General features: G+C 31.0%; 2 protein-coding genes across 4 annotated transcripts; one reads left to right on the forward strand and one right to left on the reverse strand.

Annotated features, from left to right (window-relative positions):
- Positions 1-590: 590 nt before the first annotated feature.
- LOC120091606 (NAC transcription factor 25-like) lies at positions 591-2,468 on the forward strand. The gene is made up of 3 exons (XM_039049710.1): positions 591-879; positions 953-1,266; positions 1,457-2,468. Exons 1-3 carry the CDS (start codon positions 693-695, stop codon positions 1,991-1,993), a joined length of 1,038 nt encoding a protein of 345 aa, XP_038905638.1. The 5' UTR covers positions 591-692; the 3' UTR covers positions 1,994-2,468.
- A 16,436-nt stretch (positions 2,469-18,904) lies between these two features.
- On the reverse strand, positions 18,905-22,694 carry LOC120091374. Of its 3 annotated transcripts, none has more exons than XR_005485703.1 (8): positions 22,122-22,694; positions 21,255-21,395; positions 21,044-21,157; positions 20,743-20,916; positions 20,062-20,177; positions 19,811-19,895; positions 19,640-19,719; positions 18,905-19,455 (listed from the first exon to the last, which is right to left on the reverse strand). XR_005485703.1 is itself a non-coding variant. In XM_039049376.1 (7 exons), exons 1-7 carry the CDS (start codon positions 22,620-22,622, stop codon positions 19,714-19,716), a joined length of 1,137 nt encoding a protein of 378 aa, XP_038905304.1. In that variant the 5' UTR covers positions 22,623-22,693; the 3' UTR covers positions 19,457-19,713. The 3 variants fall into 3 exon arrangements, 1 of the variants encoding a protein (XP_038905304.1); XR_005485704.1 differs by having other exon boundaries at positions 18,905-19,465; XM_039049376.1 differs by lacking the exon at positions 18,905-19,455 and having other exon boundaries at positions 19,457-19,719; positions 22,122-22,693.
- Between the last annotated feature and the right edge of the window lie 1,755 nt (positions 22,695-24,449).

Below are 24,449 nucleotides of genomic sequence, written 5' to 3' on the forward strand. Positions count from 1 at the left end.
TTGAGAAAAATGAATATAAAAAGAAAAAAATAAAATAAATGCAAAACTAAATTTAGAAAGTAGAAAACTAGGGCACCCAAATTGAGAATGCTCTTCATTTCAAAACAACAGGTTCAAATGAGAGAGAAACATAATAAGATAAATAAAGAAATAATAAAATAAAATAAAAATTATTTCTTGAAAGTTCCTTTGTAAAAAATTTCACACAAACAAAAAGGATTTCCATTGGAATTTGTACACTGGGTCCCACTCCAATCTCTCTTCCTTTTTCTTTTTGTATGTGGTGAGTGGACCCCACACATCACTCTCACACGTGTCGAATTGCGATTCTTCCTTGAGTTCACACGCGTCGGCCACTTAACGGCTCCAGTTACACTTCGCATCAGCCTCAGGTACCCATCCTCTACATTCTGTTCCTTGAACTCTGCTCCAATCAAGCCCCAATTTTAGGAATCAAAAGACCATAATACCCCTATCTTCCACGTGCTCAAATTCTGTTGGATTTCTTTTAACAGTTATATAATTCCGCCCGTACTGGATCACACCCAACTCTCTTTCAACTCCGTTTAAAAGATCACCTTTGCCAGTTTTGTGCAACATTTTTCAGTTACTCAAAAAATCCCCATTTCCTCCCCACCCTTTTTCTTCCTCTTCTTCTCCAGAAAATTTGCAGTGATTCATCGGAAAACTGGATGATGGAGAGTACCGACTCATCGGCCAGTCCACAGCAGCCGAATTTGCCACCCGGGTTCCGATTTCACCCGACCGATGAAGAGCTGGTCGTTCACTATCTCAAAAAGAAAGCCAATTCTTCCCCTTTGCCCGTCGCCATCATCGCCGAGGTCGATCTCTACAAATTCGATCCCTGGGAGCTTCCTGGTACGACCTCAAACTTTTTAAATGCTTCGTAATTAATTAATTAATTAAATTTTTTAACCATGATTTTGTACAGCAAAGGCTACTTTTGGAGAACAGGAATGGTACTTTTTCAGTCCAAGGGAAAGGAAGTACCCGAACGGAGCACGGCCGAATCGAGCAGCAACATCCGGCTATTGGAAGGCGACAGGGACCGATAAGCCGGTGTTGGCTTCCGGTGGAAGTAATCAGAAAGTTGGGGTGAAGAAGGCGTTAGTATTCTACGGGGGAAAGCCGCCTAAAGGAATCAAAACCAATTGGATTATGCATGAATATAGATTGGCTGACAATAAGCCTAGCATCAATAAGCCTCCTGGCTATGATTTGGCCAACAAGAAAAACTCTTTGAAGGTAATCCAATAATCCTTCTTTACTATTCTTCTTTTTTTTACTCCATCAAATTCCTAACGTAGTCCGGATGCATGTATTTCTGGTGCAGTTTAGCAGTACCTTATATCGATGTGTCATGTAGTAATTTTTTAAAAAGTGGATGGAATCAATGTGTTTGAAAAAAATTTGTGTTGTTTTTTTTGTTGGTTAGCTTGATGATTGGGTATTATGCCGAATTTACAAGAAGAACAACTCCCATAGGCCAATGGATCAAGAAAGGGAAGATTCAATGGAAGATATGATGGGATCAATACCACAATCCTTGAAGCTAAATGAAGATCAATATCCAAAATTGGGTATTAATTACACAACATTGCTTGAAAATGACCAAAATTTGCTTCAAGGAATAGTGGCTACCAATAACAATGACACTACCAATTCAATAAAGCGTCCTGCCTCTCTCTTTTGGACTGAAGAAGAATATCATTCAGGCATTTCTTCAAACAAGAGATTGCATTTTGAAAACACTACCGATAATAATGGGGCTTCTACTTCTATTACAAGAACTCATAGTAATGACAATAATCTCCAAAATTCTACTTCCTCATTCACTACTCTACTCACCAACCTCCCACAAACGCCGCCGCCGCCTTTGCACCACCACGCCAGCCACTCCGTCCTTGCCTCCATTGGTGATGGCCTTTTCCGTCCTCCTTACCAAATCCCAGGAGCAAATTGGTATTCTTAGACAACTCAATCCAATTCAACCCGGCTAGTATCGATAAATCAGGTAATTGATTTAGATTTTTAGGAATATTATTTGGATATATAGGGTATTGAGGTTTTAGTTTGGGAGTAGGTAATTAGTGTTGGTATAGAGACATTTTCTTAGGTAAAGCCTTTAAAAAAAAAAAAAAAAAATCTCTCTTTGATGACCATCTTCTTACCAATTTCAAAATTGAGGGCATAAATTAATATTTTCTACATAAGTATATAGATTTCATACTCATTTGAAAGGAGGCCAATGTATTCTCATAATTTTCTTTTCTTTTTTTTTTTCTTTTCTTTTTTGGGTTTGAAATAGAACAGTGGTAAACCCCCTTTTGTACAGAGTAGTTAATTATATGATCTATATTTATATGCATAATGTAAAATCTAAATTAAATTAAATGTACTGCTTCTATAGAACTTTAATTTGATGCAATTTTATAATTTTATTGTTCTGTTTTTTTGTCTCTCTCTCTCTAGATTCACGTGCAGATGCATGGTCCGACCTAGGTTTATTCATGTGAAATTGCCTACTTATTATAAACCCTAATGGGAAAGATATCTTATTTCTTTCCTAACAAATCTTCCTTTTTCCACCTCAACTTTTTTTTTTTTTTTTTTTTGTTGAAGTTCATATAATATTTATGAAAGTATATCCGATTGATTTTTTTAAAACAATATATGAGGTGGAGATCGAGCCATCGACATTTCTTTTTAAATAAAGATTAGAGGGATCAAAGTGTACCAAGATATAATATTGAAATGGGAACTATTAAATCAAGGAAGGTTTGATTTGTATGGAAAATTTAATAGTCCCCATTTCAATATATAGATTTTGTTGTTAGTTTTTATAAAAATGAATTTATTTTTTTATTTTGGAAGGTTAAACAAGAGAGAGATGGGGGTGGGAAGGATGATTCTGACCTCTAGCTTATAAAAGAGATTGTTGATGTCTTGTTTTGGTCAACTTGCCAAATTAATTAAATATGTGAAATCTACTTTTACTGTTTTACATTTCAAATATTTATTTTTCATTTTATTTAAAAAAAACACTTTTTAAGATATTAGCCAAAATTTCAAAATTAGAAAAAAAAAAATTAATCCATAAAATTTTCATTTATTTGAATCCAACTAAATCTATTGGGTTGATAATCCAATCGAAACCATATCGGTTGGATTGGATTGATAATTTTTTTTGGATCATCGGGTTTTTTCATTTAACACTGACGTTTTTAGTTTTAAAAATTTTACTTGAATTCTAAAAGCATTTTCTAAGACTAAACAAAATTGCAAACATAATAAACATAATTTAAAATATAAAAACAAGTACAAAATCATTATCTAATAAGTCCCAAGCTTATTACCTCTTATTCATATCTTAAAATTTACTTTTAGGGAGAAAGTAATTAGAATTTCCACAATCAAATTACAACTAAAGTATATCAAAGATTTGGGTATGACCCAATTTAATTATATTTCCAAACAAAAATAAAATCAGATAAGATTTTGGAAGATCAATAGAACATTCATAGTGAATTAATTTTCCTTTTGCCTCTCCATACTCACAATTAGCCAACTTTAATAAAAATGGAAAATTCAAATTTTCTCTAAATCCAAAACAAGGAAAAGTATCATTAAGTAGATATTTGAGTGTGGTTGTCATTTTCTTTTATTGCATTGATAAGATATAGCTATTAAGCATATTCCATGAGGTCACAAAGAAATTGACAAGAAGAAAGACTCTATGCCTCACAAGTTGCTTTTATTTTCTTTATTGTTTAAAAATATATTTAATAATTTTTTTAAAAAAATTATAATAATAATAATAATTATTATTATTATTATTATTTTTTATGGCTAAATGGGACCGTTCCCATAATTGTCTAAATAGGAATCATTATCTTAAAACTACCCCATATTTAATACCTCTTTTAATTGCATTCCATTTTGAAGAAAAAGTACAAAACAACTTTACAATGGTTTGAATTATTAGTGCTTAATTTTGGATTAGATATCAAAAGAAATTATGTATGTGATCGATACTTCCACTCTAAGCCTACCCATCAACCTCTAGGAGTTAATTAGCCTCATCTATTATATAATTTTTCTTTAAATATTGGAGATCCCACATAGATTTTTATAATATGAAATTATATAAATACATTCATTTTGGTGTAGAAATTAAGGGGTAAAGGAATTCAAGTGGATAAATGGTGTAACACCAAGAATTGAATACTATAGTATATGAATTTCACAAGCTTGCATTAGCATGAGTAGATGTGCACCAAACATTTTTCTATCCTTTGAAAAGAACAAATTGAAGGGCATTGAGAGAAAGAGATAAAAGTTATAGCTTCAAAATGTTTGGAAAAAAATGTCTAAACTCAAACACAAAATGTTTAAACTTTAGCCAATAAGTATCAAACATGACCAAAAGAATAATTGTACTCACAAATGTTTTTCATCAAAACTACAAATCTCAATAATAATAATAATAATAATAATAATGAGGTCAAAAATCACTTTTGGCCTAAAAAATTTCATGTAAGGTAATATTTAGGCTCTAAACTTTGTTGTGTAACAATTTAGTCCATATAATTATAATTTTGTAACGATTTAGTTTTTAAAATTTAGTATTTAATAATTTAGTTTTTGTATTTTAAAATTTATAAATATTTAATACTGATAAATCAATAAACTAATTAAAGAAACAAATATGTTGATAAGTGACCTGATATGCTTATATGCTATAATGTCTAAATCATTAAATAACAAAAATCAACATTTGATTTTGATGAAACTTTTCACGGCATGAATTAAATTGTACAAAAATTGAAAGTATAAAAACTTAGAAATTATTACTTATTAATGTTCAAGGACTAGATTGTTACAAAATTAAAAGTAAGAAGATTAAATCATAACAAACAATAGTTTGAGAACTAAATTATTACATACCTCAACCAAAGTTTAGGGACCAAAAATGATTTTCGACCTAGATTCTACCACATTGATGAACAATAACTTCACTTAGTTTTTCTTTCTTGTTCTTGTTATTATTATTGGATTAAAAATCAATTTTAATCCCTAAACTTTAGTATGTAATGATTTAGACATTGTATTTTAAATTCGTAACAATTTTTTAAAATGATTATTGGGAAAACAATGTTAGGAGGTGATCCGAAGTATCTCAACGAGGTTGGCACAAACCTAGCATTCTCATCATATCCTCATCTTAAAATTGGTAACGTTTAGTCTCTATGATGACTAAAAGTGTGCTGCTCAAAATTACTATTGTTCCAAAGTTATTAGCCTGGTACAAGTTTCCAAGTCGTCTTCTAAGGGTACGATTTATACAAAATTCTAAAAATGAAACAAAGATTTTTCTCATTAAATCAACTTTAGTCGTAACCGGTGTGAAATAATTTTGAAGTGTTGTTTGTTTAGGATAATGTTGTTAAAGAGAGATCAAACATATACTTATACCAAACAAAAAAAAAGAGATGCAGCCTATCATTGCAATTACAATCTTAATTAAAATTTAAACATGGTGAAGTAGATTCAACACTTACTCAACATTCCTTGAAGTATCTCTAATGTGCTAAATCATTAAATTTGTATATCTAAGACTAATATCAACTTAGTAAAATAAAAACACAATCCAGTGGTATAAAGGTTTATGAAGATGAAGTGGAAAATTATCTTTTTAGATTCTATAAAAAATGTGAAATTTTGTTTGATTACAAAACTGATTTCTATAAAAAAAAATAATAATAATAATAAACGAATTTGATGTGATTCTCAGGCAATCATTTTCAGGTAAAGTTTTGGAACAATAATCTAATGGCGTGTTTAGAATATTTTATGATAAAAAAATATACGTTTTAATTTAAACGTGTTTATTAAGTCATAAAAGAAAGATAAGCTATGACAATAGGTAGCAGTTTTGAGGCTAATGATTAAATATATAACATTTTTAAAGAACTATAAATATGTAGCAATTTTCTCAAATTTTCTTATTTATTTAATGTACTTTTTTTTTAACTTGACAACAAATGTTACTAGGAGATTCTATCATCTAATCTCTATGTTTTTCTTCATCATGTTTTTAATTCTTGATTAACATTAGACGTTTTCTTCTCAATTTTGTCATGTTTTTCTTTCATTTTCATTACATGTCCAATTTCACACAATATTCTCTTTCTTTAATTATATTTTGTTTTCATTGACTTTTCTCTTTTTTACAAATTTGTTTCCCCTCTTTTGTTATTTTGTTGGTGTTTATCATTATTTTTTTAGCACAATAATTATGGAATTCAAACGTTTGACTTTTTTAAAATAAAAATCTATGTCTTATACCAGCTGAACTATGCTCATGTTGGCTTCCATCATTGTAGATTTTTTCATGGTTTGAAGTCTATCAGTAATAGAAATCTATCACTAACATACTTTTAATTCACAACCTAAAACAATCGCTAAATGTTACTATTTTACATTTCAAATATTTATTTTTCATTTTTTTAAAAAAAAAACACTTTTGTAAGATATTGATCAAAAAATTTCAAATTATGTTGCAAGAAAACAAAACAATCTTTGCAATTAAAAGAGTAACTTTTGGATTTGACCTGTAGATATTTTTAATTATTATTTAAAATGCTTCTAAAGAATGTAAGATATAAAAACATTTTAAGGGGAAAAAAAGTAGCGCTTAAGCTAGAAGGTGTGCGAACTATATAACACACTTGTAAGCATCAACGGTACAAAATGTATAAGAAATACAAATATGTATACGACAAGATATCCACACCATAACACGTCATTTTTAAGATTTAAGATACGGACATGATAAGAATACGTATATTAAAACATACATTTTTTTTTTAACTATATATCATTTTTAAACAAGAAGAAAATTTAAAGTCATTGAATTTATTCATTTATATCCTTAAAAATTAGTTTGAAGTATTTCACTCTCAAATTTTATTATATTTATCATATATGTACTGACTTAATATAACTAGTGTCTAACACACCTGTTGCATTAATAAGTGTCTTATACGAGTGTGTGTTTTTAAATTTTGGCTTAGTTTTTTTTTTTTATAACATTTGTAAAAATAGATAATAAAAGAAGAAAGTTAGAGGGTAAAATAGATGTTTATAGATTTGATTTAAAAAAAATAAAATAAAAACTATGAGTAATTGCAACAGGTAACAGTTGTAGCGCTAACAATTAAGTGCATATCAGTATTTTTAAAGAATTATAAATATAGCAAAATCTATCAATAATAAATTCTATTACTAATAGATTTCTATTAGTGGTAGATTCTATCGTTGATAGACTCCTATTAGAAATATGGTCTATCATAGATAGACTCTAAGAACTTAATCAAATTTTATTATATTTGTAATTTTTTTATTGTACTATATCTACAAATCTTTTGGATCTGATTGTTGTATTTGCAACTGCCCAAAATCAATGGATTACAAAAGGATGCCTAAGAACTTTAGCCCATTGCCAACAACACCATAAGTCCATATCCAATCAAAAGAATCATGTACCGCTAAGTTGTATCACTAATATACCTAATGTAAAATATCTCAATAATCTAGAGAGTATACAAATAAAATACCATTTTTGTATCATTGATAAAATATACCATAAATATATATTTCTTCTTTAGTACAACTAGTTTGATATTACGTACATTGATTTCAAAAAAAATATCTGTATACTATATATTAGATATATTATTATATGTTAAATAAAATAAATATTTGAATATTTTTAAGAACAATATATAACTAGTATTTAAATCTATGAATATAACTAATAATCTATTTGTACAAAAAAAAAAATAGAAGAAGAAAGAAAAAGAAAACCAGTAACTCTTAACTCAAATCTTCATCTCTAAGTTAAAAATAATTTTTTATTTGAATGATTTTATATATCGATTTCAAATTTATCTGAACCAAAAAGTGTTGAAAAAATTATGATCTTTTCCCAAAAAAGAGAAAAGAAAAATCATGATAACCCTCCTCTATTTAAAAAAAAAATAGAGATAATTGTCTCTGGTTAGTTCTTTTTGTGATGATTTAATTATCTCTTAATTATAAACTTTGATTTAAATCAATTTTTAAAAAATAATGATAATTTTCTTATTTAAAAACAACTTTATTTGATGATTTGATTACAATTTAAATTTGAACCAAAATATTATTATTCTTTTATGTAAAACTTCTTAAAACTAATTCTCTTGTGATAGATTTGCAATGATTTGTTGATTTTAAAGTTACTTTGAAATTTTTGAAGGCATGAATTAGTGTGTTTTTACACCATCACCACCACAACAATAATAATAGAGAGAGAAAAAAAAATACAAAAGCATGAAAAATAGTAAATTATTATAAATCAAACGTGCGCATTTATTTTTAAAGAAAAAAAACTATAAAAGCGTAAAGCGTAAAACATAAAACAATCAAGTTTGTCCATCTCTAAATTAATTGAACCTTGACAAATTTCTCTAACCTTAAAAGTAAGAATAATCCCAAAAAATGAAGACATATGTTAACCTATTTCTTTATTTTAAATAAATAAATAAATGTGATATCTTCTTCTAGATCTAATGCTTCAAATAAAATTTAAAAAAAAAAAAAAAAAAAAAAAAAAAAAAATCTTCAGTACACGTGAGAACAATGTTGCTATTAATGAAAAAAAAATACCATAATGCTACAAATAAAATTTTTAGCAAAAGAAATTAGAAAGCATAAAAAAGAAAAAGGAAAAGGAGGAGGAGTTACCTGATTAAAAGTTAGAGATTTAATTTAGCTATTTAAAGAGAAATAGATAGATTATTTTTTTTCCTAACCTCTTTTAGGTTTGAGATTAGATTTAGAAGATTTAGATGTAGGAAGTATATAAATTAATTATTATTATTAATTTTTTGTCTAAACCATAGTAAACCCTTTTTAGATATTAGATCTTAACTATGGCACATTTTTATTTTTTATGATTATTATGATTATTTTATTTAATATGTGATGCCTAGGGAGAATCTCTTTTATTATTATAATTAGTGAATTTAATGTGTGTTAGAAAGATAGGAATTTTTTTTAAAAAAAAAATTAACATGAGATCGACAAAAAAGAGAAATTTTCATTTGTATTATAAATATGTTAAATTAAATATACTGTAACAGTCACTTATCTATTATTCTATGAGTTGTCCATGTGTCTCAACCTTATACACTATTAGTATTCATGTAATCCACTTTTTACTTGTCAAATTATCTATAAATAGTGACATTTGGTGGATTTTGAAATACACACAGGGTCGTTTGGTTTAAGGATTTTTAGATGTCTGGGAATAAAATATGTAGAATGTTTGGGAATCAAAGATGATTGTATTATTTGTTATTTTATTACTTGTTATTATTTTTTTTTTAATCCATGTAATGAAAGATGATCACTCCAAAAAGATTGGAAAAACTGGAGAAATTCATTCTTTGTTATTTTATTTGTTTTATATATTATACTATATTTATTTTTATATTTACTTATTTTATTATATATTATTATATTATATTTTCTCCATATCTGTATTCTCGTTGTGCGCCGTTGTGCTCCTCAAATTCACAACACGTTATCAGCACGAGCTCCTATCGTATTCCTTGCTAAAGGTAGGTACTAAAGGTATGTCGATTTTTCACACTTTATTATAAATAATAAATTTAATGTTATTTTACATATTCAATATCTATTAAATTTCTAATATAAATAAAATATTTTATAATGATGCTGCCATGACAAATCTCACAAAATTAGAATTTATCATCCTTGATATTAACGAGAGTAATTATTTGTCATGGGTACTTGATGCTAAAGTCCACTTAGATGCTATGAATCTTGGTGAGGCTATTAAAGAAGGAAATATAACATCTAGTTAGGACAAAGCAAAAGTCATGATTTTCCTTCGTTATCGTTTGCACAAGGGATTGAAAATGGAGTATCTTACAATAAAAGATCCCCGTATCTTGTGGGGAAAATTGAAAGAGATGTATGATCATAAAAAAGCCGTTATTCTTCTTAAAGCTCATTATGAGTGGATACACTTGAGTCTACAAGATTTCAAATGAGAGAATTGATTACAACTCTGCATTATTTAAAATCAGTTTGAAACTGTTGTTATGTGGAGAGAAAATTATTGATGTTGATATGTTAGAAAAGACATTTTCTACCTTTCATGTCTCGAATATGCTCCTGTAGTAGCAATATCGAGAGAAAGGTTTTAAACAATATTTTGAACTAATTTCATGTCTTCTCATGGCCAAATAAAATAACGAGTTATTAATGAAAAATCATGAATCTTGACCAACAGGGACAACAGAAATGAATGTTATGAATTTTAATAATAATTGTGGTCGAGGTTGTGACCGTAACAGAGGAAGAAATAATTATTATTTTTGTGGTGATTCTTTTAATCATTCAAATTTCAAAAGAACCACACAAAATGATAATCACAAAAGAAAAGCTCCACAAGATAATAGTTCAAAAAGTGTTGAAAATAAATGCTTTTGATGCAGAATGACTGGGCATTGGTCACGTACTTGTCATATGTCAAAATACTTCGTTGATCTCTATCAAGCATCCTTGAAGAAAAAAGAGAAAAATGTGACAGCAAATTTTGCATACCAAGATACTGACATATTTGACCCATCCCATATGACAAATTTGGATGTGGCGGACTTTTTTGAATCTCCTAGAAAATCGGTAGAATTGATAAAACATCAAGTGTTTTCTTTAACTTTGAAAATATCTAGATTTATTTTTTTTTTTTTTTATTCACCTCCATGTTTTTTTCCCTCTTAGTGGATATTAACCTTTGTATTTTTTAAATGTTGTTTTTCTTATTGTAATAATTTTCTTTTCATGAAGAAATCTGGATCATTTTCATATGTTGGGAGACTAAAAATTGAATAAAGATGATCCATGTCTGGTAGACAGTGCAACTACACATATAATACTTACAAATCAAAAATATTTTTCCAAATTGATAAAGCTAGAAGCAAAAGTCAATACAATATCAGATTCTACAAACCTAATTGAAGGGTTTGGAAAATAAAATATTATTTTGCCTAGAGGAACAAAATTTACAATTGACAATGCATTGTTCTCTAGTCAATCAAAGAGAAATCTACTTAGTTTTAAATATATATGTTGCAGTAGTTATCATATTGAGACTGATAAAAAGAATAATATGAAGTATTTTTATATCATATCTATTGTCCCATATGAAAAATGTATATTGAAAAAGTCGTCGACTTTATCTTCTAGATTGTAGTGTACTCATATACGAGTAATTGAAACATATGCAACAATGAACCTGAAGTTCATGAATCCAGGCATATTTGAAATTTGGCATGACAGACTAGGTCATCCAAGGTCTATAATGATGAGAATAATTTTTTAGAATTAAAATGGACATCCATTGAAAAGCCAGAAGATTCTTCAATATAATGAATTATCATGTGATACTTGCTCTCAAGGAAAATTAATCATTAGTCCATCACCAGTCAAAGTGGGACTGGATCATCTACATTTTTAGAACGAATTTATGGTGATATATATATAGACCTATTAACACATCAAGTAGACCATTTAGATATTTTATGGTATTAATAGATGCATCCAACAGATGGTCACACGTGTGCTTATTATCAAGTCGAAATCTTGCATTTGCAAGGTTACTTGCTCAAATAATTAAGTTAAGAGCACATTTTCCTAATTATACAATTAAGACCATTCATCTTAATAATGTTGGTGAATTTACATACCAAGCTTTTGATAAATATTGTATGTCAATTGGGATAAGTGTTGAAGATCATGTAGCTCATATTCATATACAAAATGGTTTAGCATAATCATTCATAAAACGTTAGCAATTAATTGCTAGACCATTGCTTATGAGAGCTAAGCTTCCTACATTTGTATGTAGATATGCTATTTTGCATGTAGCGTCACTTGTACGCATTAGACCAATATCTTATCATAAGTACTCGTCATTATAATTAGCTTATGACCATGAGCCAAATATTTCCCATCTGAGAATTTTTGGATGTGTAGTATATATCTTAATTGCTCCATCCTAAGATGGGTCCTCGAAGAAGGTTAGGAATATATATTGGATATGATTCCCTATCAATTATCAAATATGTTGAACCCCTTACGGGTGATATATCTATTATACGATTTGCTGATTATCATTTTAATGAGACAAATTTTCCAACATTAAGGGGAGGAATTAAGAAGTTGGATAAAGAAATTACATGGAATACATCATTATTATCTCAGTTAAATCCTCGTACAGATCAATATGAACTTGAAGTTCAAAAGATAATTCATTTGCAAATTATAGCAAATCAGTTACCAGATGCATTTATAGATGTAAAGAAAGTAATTGATTCACATATACCACTTGCAAATGTTCCATCGAAAATTGATATCCTAACATAGCAAGTTATCACTAATGGTCTGGAACACGCCAGAAGTGTGGTAAAAAAGTGGATTCCAAAGATAAAAATCTTGGAAAAAGAAAAATAATTAATAATCAAGAAGACTTGGTTGAAGATGTAAATACCCATGAAGAAATTCATGACATGACTATGAGGAAGGTGGAATACATAAAGTTAGTAACGAGATTTCAATAAACTATGTGAAAAAGATAGAACCAAACTCATGTAGTTATTGACAACATTTTTGCACATAATGTTGCTCTTGATATTATATCTGAAAATGAGGATTTTGAAGCAAAAATCTATTGAAGAATGTCGACATAGAAAAGATTAGCTTCAGCGGAAAGAAGTAATCAAGGAAGAATTAAACTCACTTTAAAAACGTCAAGTTTTTGGACCAGTAGTCTCAACACTATAAGGTGTCGAACCTATGGGATACAAATGTGTATTTGTGGGGAAAAGAAATGAAAATAATGAGGTCAAAAGATATAAAGCAAGACTAGTCGCATAAGGTTTTTCACAAAGATTTGGTATTGATTATGAGGAGACGTATTCTCCGGTGGTGGATGCAATTACACTTAGATATTTAATTGATCTGACTATGTCTGAAAGTCTGGATATGCATCTTATGGATGTAGTCACAACATATTTATATGAAACTCTTGATAATAATATTTATATGAGAAGGTATCTGAAACATATAAATCAAATTCTCGAGTATTGTATTCAATAAAGTTATAGAGATCACTATATAGATTGAAACAATCAAGATGAATGTGGTACAATCGCTTGAGTGGATTTGTTAAAAGAAGGATATCAAAACAGTCCAATATGTTCATATATTTTTATAAAGAAATCACAGTCAGAATTTTCTATTATAACTGTGTATGTTGATGACTTAAATAGAATTGGGACCCTTGAAGAGCTTTCAAAGGCAATAGAATATCTTAAGAAAGAATTTGAGATGAAAGATCTCGGAAAAATAAAAAAAATTTCTTAGTTTAGAAATTGAGCATTTAGCAAATAGGATATTTGTTCATCGGTCAACTTATACAGGAAAAATTTTGAAAAGATTTTATATGGACAAAACACATCCATTGAACATTCCAATGGAAGTTCATTCACTAGATCTGAAGAAAGATATATTTCGACCTCAAGATGATAATGAAGAACTTCTTGGTCTTGAAATACCATATCTTAGTTCAATTAGTGCACTTATATATCTTGCTAATAATACAAGGCCAGATATTGCATTTTCAGTAAATTTATTAGCAAGATATAGACAAATAAAAAGACATTGAAACAAAATTAAGCATATACTTTGTTATCTCTGAGGAACAATTGACATGGGTTTGTGTTATTCAAATAAATCAAATTTTGATTTAGTTGGTTATCAAGCGAGATCTTAAACAAGTTATTTGTTCCATGTGGAAGAACTACTATATCATGGTGATCAGACAGCCACTTCGTCAAGTCATGCTGAAATTCTTGCAATTCACGAGGCTAGTCGAGAATGTGTATGGCTAAAATCAATGACTCAGCACATTCGTGGAACATGTGGTTTTTATTCTAGTAAAAATCTTCTAACGATATTATATGAAGACAACACAACATGAATATCTCAAATCAAAAGGGGATATATTAAAGGAGATAGAACAAAACATATTTCACCGAAGCTTTTTTACAATCATGATCTTGAAGAAAATGGCAACATCAGTGTACAAAAAATGTATTCAAAAGATAACCTGGCAGACTTATTTACAAAGGGATTATCTACTGCAACTTTTGATAAACTGATGCACAATATTGGAATGCGGCAACTCAAAAATTTCAAGTGTTGCTTCCATGAATGGGAGTAAATATACTTTTTAAGAGTATCAGATTATATGAAATATGTACTTTTTTTCTATCACTAGAAATTTTTTTCCAGTGGTTTTTTCCCTAGTAAGGTTTTAACGAACCATATTTTCATATATAATGGCTATCTAAAGGGAAATATTATAAATGTGTTAAATTAGGTGTAATGTAGATGCTCATTATTAGTGTCCATTGGTCATGTGTCACCTATCCATTACCCCATGTATTATTCATGTGTCTCAAGATTACACACTATTGATGTTCATGTAATCCACCTCTTACTTGTCAAATTGTCTATAAATAGGCATTTGATGGGTTTTGAAAGACACACATATTGGTAATCAATCTAAAAGAACTGGAGAAAGTGGAGAAATCCATTCTTTGTTATTTTATTTAATGTTTGTTATTTATTTATTTTATATATTTATATATTATATTATATTCATTTTAATATTTATTTAGTTTATTATATATTATTAGTATATTATATTTTCTCCATATTGTGTTCTCGTTGTGCGTCGTTGTACTCCTCAAATTCACAACAATTTAATAATTTTGATAGCTCTCGAAAAGAGCTATTTTTATGTCTGATTAAAATAATTAAATATCTATTCTTGTAGGAATTCGAGCAAATCATGCATTTCAGAGTGTTAAAGGTCATTCAAGGTTGATTTGGAGTTATCAAAATTGAAATTGGGCACGAGCTTCAAAGACGTGAAATTACCAAAATGTCCTTGAGAAAAGCATCGTAACCCTCTAATTGAGCGTAACGCTAAAAAGCAGAAGCAATGCTACATTGAGCATCGCAACGCTCCGAATATTAATAGGTGCATCATACTGCACACGCACGCTGAGTGTAAAGCTCAGCGTCGCAATGCTCGAAGTATTGGGATTGGTGTCCTAATTCTCTCGGTGATATTGTAGTTAGTAAACAAATTGTACACACATTGTTATTAATAAAATAAATGTTATTTTATTTGCATTTACTCATATCTAATAAACTAAGATCCATGGTTATTTCATGTAAACTTAAACATGTATGTGAGACATACAAGTGGATCATGCCTAAGTAACAACCTAAATGGTCAGTAGTATAAGGATAAAGGAGGGATACCTTATCCTGGTGACACTACGAAGCCCGCATTGTAGATATTTATAAGTATTATAAAGTGCTACAAATAGTCTGATCCTGACCATTCATGTAGAGACATGCGAGTGGGAGTGTCCTATACAAAGAATTTGTATAAGATCGGACCACGAGATTGTTAGTCTCTTTATATAACGCCATTGGTAATTGAGACTTACATCTCATTAAAATGACCATAGGTGACATGACCTTAATCCTGAGTGTTTTGGGAACTCCTGTCCATGAGGGCGGTCCCTTGATTAGTATGGGTGAGAGTGGCCAGATTGCCAACTCAACAAGCCTACCTTTTTGGGGATTTTTCTGATTGGAGAGCTGGAACTCAGTTACACAAGACGAAATTTACTCCTTCCTCAAAGTTGGGGTAAGTAGATAAATTGTTTCCTTAAGGGTTGATTCCGGGTCTTGAACATAGTGGCCACACCCTCTCTTTGGAAGGGAGGATTCAATCATAGTAGGACTATGACTTATTGTTCATTAGAGGGATCAATGGTACTTAAGAAGTTTGATGTAACTACAGGGACAAAACGATAAATTGGCCCAACTGTACTTATGAGCGATTTGTGAAAGGTTATCACACTGTTGATTGGTTATATGGACACAGAAATATATCTGTAGTACGAAGAGCGTAGTTGTCAGTCTTTAGTGGAGTGACTGGCAGTAACGGATGGTGGATCTCGTGACTAAAGAGTTTAGTCAGATATTTACGTACCGTTGGAGATTCAAGCTATAAGTCCATGAGGTTCTATTGGTAACTCAATGGGTTCAAGTTGAGAATCAGATTTTGGGGTTGATTTGAAGTGTTCAAATTAACATGAGGAAATTCAATAATATATGATATAATTTTGGTGATTTAGATACATTAATTGAAGGAATTAATATAAATATGATTTATATTAAGTACCATAAAATAGAAAAAGAACTATGATTTATATGTTTCATATAATGAAATATTAAAACTATAGGTTATAAATATAATATGATAAGTTGGTTATCATATTTATTTATAATATATTAATTATATGATAATTAATTCTTTTTCTCTAATAACCAATTTGAGTGAGAGGTTATTTGAAGTTTTATGGTAACCGTGAGATAAAAGAAAAATAGTTTTCCAAATTTAGAAGTCAATTCATTAGAAAAATTCTTACGGAGAAAAGGCTATCAAGTGAAAAGAGTTTTTACTAAGTGATAGCCGTTGAGAGCATACATGATCACTTAGAGTTAACTATACGATAGTTACTCGTTGATCATTGCCACACGATTGAATAGCAAAGTCTATACGATGGGCTTCCATTTACTAAACGATCGAGTACATCATCTATGCGATAGACAGTGTTCATATCTCCCACTTACTCGATCGTTTACTCGATCATATACTTCCTGTCTTCCTCATCCAAGATCATACAAAGTCCATAACTCCTGGATTCTCACACCAAGAATACTAAGGCAACACTTGTGGTGGTGTTCTAACTCAGTTCGTGGATCGAGTTGGACTCGATTGGGTTTAAGGAGAATTCAGGCGTTCGTGAAGGCTGTGTTCGTGTTCGTGCTGTTGGCTATGTCGTTCGTTGCGTTTGAATGTTGTTCGAACGCATTGGAGACTAATTGAGGGATACTTGAAGAATGGTTCTTCATAAGTATGCATACTCTATCCCATGAATCTTATTATAGCATGTTGTAATTTTGATTAATGCATAATCTGTATGTTTCTGGTTAGACTGTAATTGTTGTGTTCATATTGAATGGAATTTGGAATGATCCACGTTCACTGTTTATGGAAATCTTTGTGTTAGATTTCCTTCACGAAGGCTATGCTTCGATTAGAGCGTTGCAACACTATGTTGTTGCCTATAAATATATTCTTCTAACTTTTAAGATATTATCATGCGGAAACTGATGGAGACCAAGGAGATACCTCAATTTTTTCTTCGTTGTTTATCTTTTTATATAGCATCATTAGGTTATATTCTTAATTTCTTTTGGATGGTAAACAATGGATTGAAGCTTCTTTCTTTATCTTGCTTTGTCCATGAAGATTTTAAAGTAAGTAGTTCTTTTCTTGTTCTTGGGAATAAACCCTATGGAATTTCTTTGAAAATTATTTCATATCGTAATTATGCTTCTTTGAATCTGTTTTAGTTCTTGATGTATATTTCTTAGATGGATTGACACTCTTACCCTTGAATGTATGTTGTATGCTAAAGATTTTAGGCTTGCACAATTCTTTGATGTTCGTCTAGGTTCAATCGGTAAGTAACGAATAATTGAATCTTGTATGCTAGAGTTTATAGGCTATTCTTGAATCTTAGAATGCATGATTTGATTAGGTTCAAAGAAAATTGATTAATTAAGTTAGGGCCTTCCAATTAATTAAGCACATGATAGAAACCTAAGACTTAATGCAAATCTAAATTAATTCTATATGACTGCTAAGAATTCAATAGAAACCTGGGTTTTAATTATTAATTAGGTTACTTGCACGCTTCGGTCCTAGCTAGTTGTTTGTCATTGTAAAAGTTAATTCAATTGCGTCAAGCAAGTTGTTGTATAAAGAGTGATTAAATATGAGTCTAATCAAAATAATTCAATGATAGGCTATTGTATAGGAACAAAATTTACTCCAAGTCCAGAACGTTTCATCCTTAATTACATTTACCAGTTTATCTCCTTCCCACTTAATTCCAAAAAAAAAAAAAAAAGTGCTTATAAGTCTGGTTTGATCTGCCATCTTTCTTTAGAATTAAACACTGAAAAGGAGCGCAATAAAATTTATCCTGGTCACCATAAACTAATTTAATTTTTATAATTTTTATTTTTTAATAATAAATTCATCCAATAAAATATTAAAATCAAATGATAAATCATTTTTTACGTTAATGATATAAGAATGATATAATTTTTCAATGATTTAAAGGTAAAATTACAACAGGTCAATACTTACCTTCACTATCTTGTATTTATGTCTTCAAAATATTTAACCATATAGCAAATATGCCACCAAGATGTAACTAATGCAAACCTTACAATTAAGTTTATTTCTTTCAAATTTCTAACCATAGTTTACATTTTTTTTTTTTAGTAAAAGAGTTAGATTCTCTGCTCAATTTTAAAAACTGTTTTTTCTAATTTCCAAAATTTTGGTTTTAATTTTTGAAAACATTGATAAAAAGTAGATAACAAAGCAATAAATTTCAAGATGAAAGAAATATTTATAGGCTTAATTTTCTAAAAACTAAACCAAACGAAACCTTAACCACTGTTAAAGTGAAATCACCAATTTAGCCCTGATACGAGAGAGTGATGAATTAAAGCAATTCACCCAATAATAACCGAGTGCCACATGAGAGGAATATCCCTAAGAAGACAAAAGAAACCAAAATCATGAGAAAGAATAATAAATGGCGCTGGATTTGTATTACATGTGGGGTCTTTGTGTTCAATGGAATCCCCATCCGCCATACCCCTATTTATTCCTGTTCCATCCCCTAAAAAGAACATCCTACATATTCCAGAAAATACAAGGAGCTTCTCTAATTTCCCTTTTCCAATTAATTTGCCCAAAAGGACCATATTTGATGAGAATTGCAGCTTAGGTCCTTCATTCTTGTTGTGAACCAAGCAAAACAATGAATGATAACATAAAGATGTTCAAGTTGGTTCATGGACATCTCAACTAATCTTGCAAACTAACCCCTTGATTCTGTACGACCATAGTCAGAGAACTCATACGATATCTAATTATAATCCCAACGACATCCAAAGTATAGCTTGTACATTTTAGCCAAATCCATGGTGGTTCTTATCTTCAGCTCACTTAACCCCATAGCAGTTTTGATAGAAGAATTAATGGTGAAAGAACTTAGGCTTCAAGAAGTTTTTTCTGCAGCTTTCTGATCTTTGGCACCATGGATAAAGCTTGAAGAGCCAATGGAACTAGAATATTCTATATATTTCATTATTTTTATACAGTTGATGTAAAGCTATCAAAGGAAAAAAGAATACAAGTAATATGACATCTACAATCAAGTTCAGATATTTCTACACAACATACAATAGTCGAGATTTGCAGCCAGAATCATATATATATGTGTACAGTATTTCTGGGAGTGGATCTTACTCTTGAGACTCTTGGAGTCGAACTGAGCAACAAATGGTTCCATCTTCAGATCCTACATGGTTTTTCCTGCAAGCTTAGTCCTGATAAAACCAAAGAAGCAGAACAGAAATGGTTAGTCCAGCAAGGGATATTTGATAAAATGGTCGATCACGTGTCCTAAGACCAAAATACCTGAGTTGAATCTGTGGGAAGGGAATCTGAACTGGAATCTGTTGCTACCTCGGAGATTCTGGCCTCCGATTTCTCGTTTGAATAACTAGCAATCAAATAAATTAGCAAATGTTAGGAGAAACTAGCTATTGCGTGACCCCAATCACAGGAAAGCATATTGCTCAACAAGATTTGATTTGCATTCAGCTCCCTCCTAAAGAGAGATAATATAACATAATATGACTAACTCAATGATACTACTCTATGCTTACGTTGAGAGTATGGTCACCCATATAAGCTCCACACAATCAACCCACAGGAGTCTTTGTTCTACAGGAATAACACCGTATGTGATAAGATGAGCAAACGGCCAAAGTTTCCAACCGGCCTGAACAAAAAATAATCCAGAATTAAGTTCAGAGAATAAAAGACGCATCCATACAAGCCAACATCAAATTCAATTGAAAAGCACTGTCTACAAACTTTTGGTAATGATTTTTCATAGTTATTTCGGTGTGAATAAAATGTAGATTCAAACTCTGGACATGATATTGATCGTTTGTTTGAATGAGCATAATTATGCAAAACTCGTTTCCAACCTTTTGTACATAATTTAATTAAGGGCCAACTGTGTAAGGGAAAAGGTGGGCAAAAAACTAGTGTATGTAACACTTGCTACATATGAAGTGACACCCCGCTGAACCTGACGAGTTGTGATGACAATAGACCAGGTCTATTGTCATCACATCAGTAGGGTATCTGGAGCGAAGTGTGATATCAAGGAACTGAGAACAAGAAAGTTCAGAAGAAGAAAAATGAATGACTATATGTGAATAATATTCACAAATGCATAGTTTAAAGCAGAAAATGACTTCCCGGCACTAGTAAGAATTTGTCTTATTCAACTAACTCATGGAAATGTGAAGATTCAGGAAAAGAATAGAATCTCTTACGGTAAGCATAGGCCAAAATGTCGCCTTTAGTTCATTAAATATAGAAACTGGGGACTCGAGCCGCAAGAATCCTAATACCACAAAATAAATACTGTTCCAAACTGCTGACCATGCCGTTTGATCGAATGCTACTTTTGCAGGAACTACCCACCAATCTTGAAAAGGAAAAAGACCCTGGAAACACAAGGCAGGATTTCTTCTTTAATGTGAAGTAACAGGACTGAGATAACGAATTGAAGTTTATCTTAAGGTAAGGAAACATCTTGACAACAAAGCACAAGGAAAATTTCAGAAAGCATACCTCACAAAAATGATAGTAGTAGTGGGAAAGGGAACCATGTAGAGAAAAACCAACGAGGCCTGATCTGAACATCCGTGTGCGATCAAATTCAAACAGAGGTTTTCCTTCGAAACACTACAAGAGCAAATTTAAAAAATGAGAAACTTAACTACATGGCCATACAAAGTAGATAATTGGGAATGTTAAAAGTTGATGGTATGAATGAGTTTACCTGTGCAATCCAATCTCCAAGAGAGTACACCACTCCACTAATCACCATTTTAGCGAGAACTGGGTGCGTCTTAAGAGCTTCCTCATAAGCACTCCAGTTGTGTTGAGGGGCATATCTCAGTATTTCATAAAGTGTCCATCCCTGCAGGTTAAAGGGAAAAGACAAATTAGAATGCTGCATAGATTTGGATGACGTGGTTGAAGTGCGAGTTCCTAAGATTACTCCTCAGCACACTTCTTTAGACCGTTGTCCAAGTGCTGAACTTCTTGAGTGACTAAAAATTTCCCAAATAACAACAATCAGATTGTGTTAGGGAGTGCTTTCAAGCAAAAGACTAATGTAAAAAATGTTCAATAAGAAATTACTTCATACTTGATACAACCTCTTGCGAGTGCTTTTGAGTGCTTCTAGGTGATTGAACCAAGAACTGATTTCGAAATTACATTACACTTGTTTTTTTACAACAAGTTAAGGTGCGACTTGTTCTCAAAGCATGAAACTCTCAACAGCTTTTCCAAAATGCTGAAGCAGAAAAGTTTCACCCTAATTTAAAGTTGTATTCTTTAGTTTTAGCAAAAGCAAACTTGATATAGATTTCATATCACCAATCACTACATAACTTTCCATTATTAAAATACAAACCAAAAAACTCCAGTTCTATGTAGTTGTTTCCTCAGCTCCTTGCTAAGATTGAACTATACTATAGCATAGTTTATTCCTTTCATTTGTCAATCTAACAGTGACAGTATATTCAAGTTAGCTTCACAGTTCACAACTTTATTCAAAGCCGTTCCCAACTATACAATTTCACTTCCCAAGTAAACACAGAAAACTACTGAATTGAAGCAATCGAAAAGAATGACTCACATGCCAATAATCTTGATCGATGGTAAGCAACTTCGTGAGAGCATAAGAACCCGCCGCAAGAACAATGGTCGCATTTATAATCCGATCAATCATAACCCTCTCCATTTCCTCGTTCTCTGTTCCACCGCCACCGCCATCGCCAACAGAAGCAGAAGAAGAAAACCCCTGAATTTCACCAGCACCTCCCAACGAGAGCTCGCCGAATCCACCTACCGCACTCCCCAGTTCTCCTTCCACGCCATCCCTCTCCACCCGTCCCACCGCCACGCCTTCCTGCTGGTCGGTGAAATCAGTGCTCTGCACCGGGATAACATCGAGCTCTTCTACCGCCGAGTTCAACGCCCAATTCGACCTCTGCCCGTTTCTCGAGAAAATCGAACGCTCCGGAGGCTTCGGCGCGTGGAAATTGAGGGCGGCGCGTGGATGAGAGGGCGCTGGAGCTCGTTTTGCTGTGGTGAAGGATGTGAACCTCTGAGGAGCTGTGGCATGGACCGAAGCCATGGCCGAGTTGGAATGAGAACGCGACTCGGGAGGAACTGAGTTGGCAGACGATGTTACTCCGAGTTGGAACGAAGAAGAGGAGGGAGATTATATATGGTGGTTGTTTGGGGGGTGATGATTCGGTGTAGTCGTGTGTACAGTGACTATGTGTGATGGAATTCGGATTGCCGTGTAATTATTGATGGACGTTGATGATGGGAGGTAGTAGTTGACCAGATGTACGGTATGAGCAGAGTAGGGAATCATTTTATAGAGGATTTTCGACGCGCAATCATACCGTGTGTGGATAATATTCATCCGAGAAAAAAAATTGTGTTTTATTGTCAAAAAAGATAATAAATAAATTCGGTTAGAGTATTAACTTTTCCTGACAACATTTTCCATATTTTCTCACGAAGGCGTATTACATTTTCATTGAATCGTGAAATTTTTTTTTTGATAAATGATCAAATAAATTATAAACAAATATTTTAATTTAGTAAAATGTTTATTTATTAATTTAAACCATTAAAAAAAATTATTCATATGCCAATTTTATGTTTTTTTAAAAAAATTGAAATCTCGGTCATCTAAATAGTTAGTCATATGACTTGAATTCAAATAATAAAAATAATAAAGTCACATATGAACTCAAAACTAGTAAGATTACTTTCCACCTTAAATTTTCAAATTTATGAAACTTGACCTATTAGAATAAATGTTATACATATACATAAAAAAAAAATAAATGTTATACATACTTTTGATAAATGTTATACATACTTTTGGATATGTTAATTCGTTTTTGGAATATATTCGTAAATCTAAAATCAGTGAGAATTCAAAAACATGTGATGATAGAGTTTGATTTTATAATTTGTAAGTAATTAAGGAATATGTACTTTTTTCAAAATTAATAAATGAATGTTACAAAGATAGAACAGTGAAGTATGTTGAATTAGATGTCACGAATGTTGTTGCGCCATGGAAGAACCACTGCCTTGAAAGTAAATATGGCGCGATTTTGGTGCTAATCGTTTAAGCCAGTTGTTCCTCAAGGTTAACGCAGCCTCCAAATCGTTTAAGCATGATTACCTGAACCCGCACGTCCAACCAGACGAATGACAGCCCGTGTGGTGAAAGGGTTATACTTCCACCATCAACTCACCTTGAATTCTCATCTAGAAAATGTATTGGTATTTAACCCTCCAGGCAATTTAACTATCCACGTGGAACAAAACTTCTCACTCTCTTTTTACTTTTCCTATAGGTCAAAAGTCATTTCCAACAACTTTTCCTATGGGCCTAAGTCCAAAAATCATTTTTAACAAAGTAATGTTAAAATGAATATAATTCAATGAGTATAACATGTGTTAGTGACTAGGAAGTCTATGATTCGAATCTTCCATCTCTATAGTAATTAAAAAAACAATAATAAAAAATGAGGGTAATGTAACATTTGTCCAATTTTTAAGATTTCAAATGGAATAAAAAAAAGGTTGAATTGTCGAAAATTGAATTCTCTATTTTGGTCTTAATCTTTAAACTTTGAAATGGTTGCAAAAAAAAATACTCTTTTATAAATTATTTCACTATGAATCAAAGAAAAGTAAATTTGATTAAAAATAAGTCAAACGTAAAGAATGAAATTTTAAACTAACGATATGCACTAAAAATCTCAAATAACTTTAAACACAAAATATACTCCTCAGATTATATATAATATTTGATACCTCAAAAATATTTAAAAACTAAAAATATATATATTGAAAGTCATATTGAGAGAGAGAGATTGAGAATCTGTGATTTTGATAGATTTGATATGAAAATTTCAGCCACAAAGTGATT

Source organism: Benincasa hispida, chromosome 11, assembly GCF_009727055.1.
Source record: "Benincasa hispida cultivar B227 chromosome 11, ASM972705v1, whole genome shotgun sequence".
Lineage (NCBI taxonomy): Eukaryota > Viridiplantae > Streptophyta > Magnoliopsida > Cucurbitales > Cucurbitaceae > Benincasa > Benincasa hispida.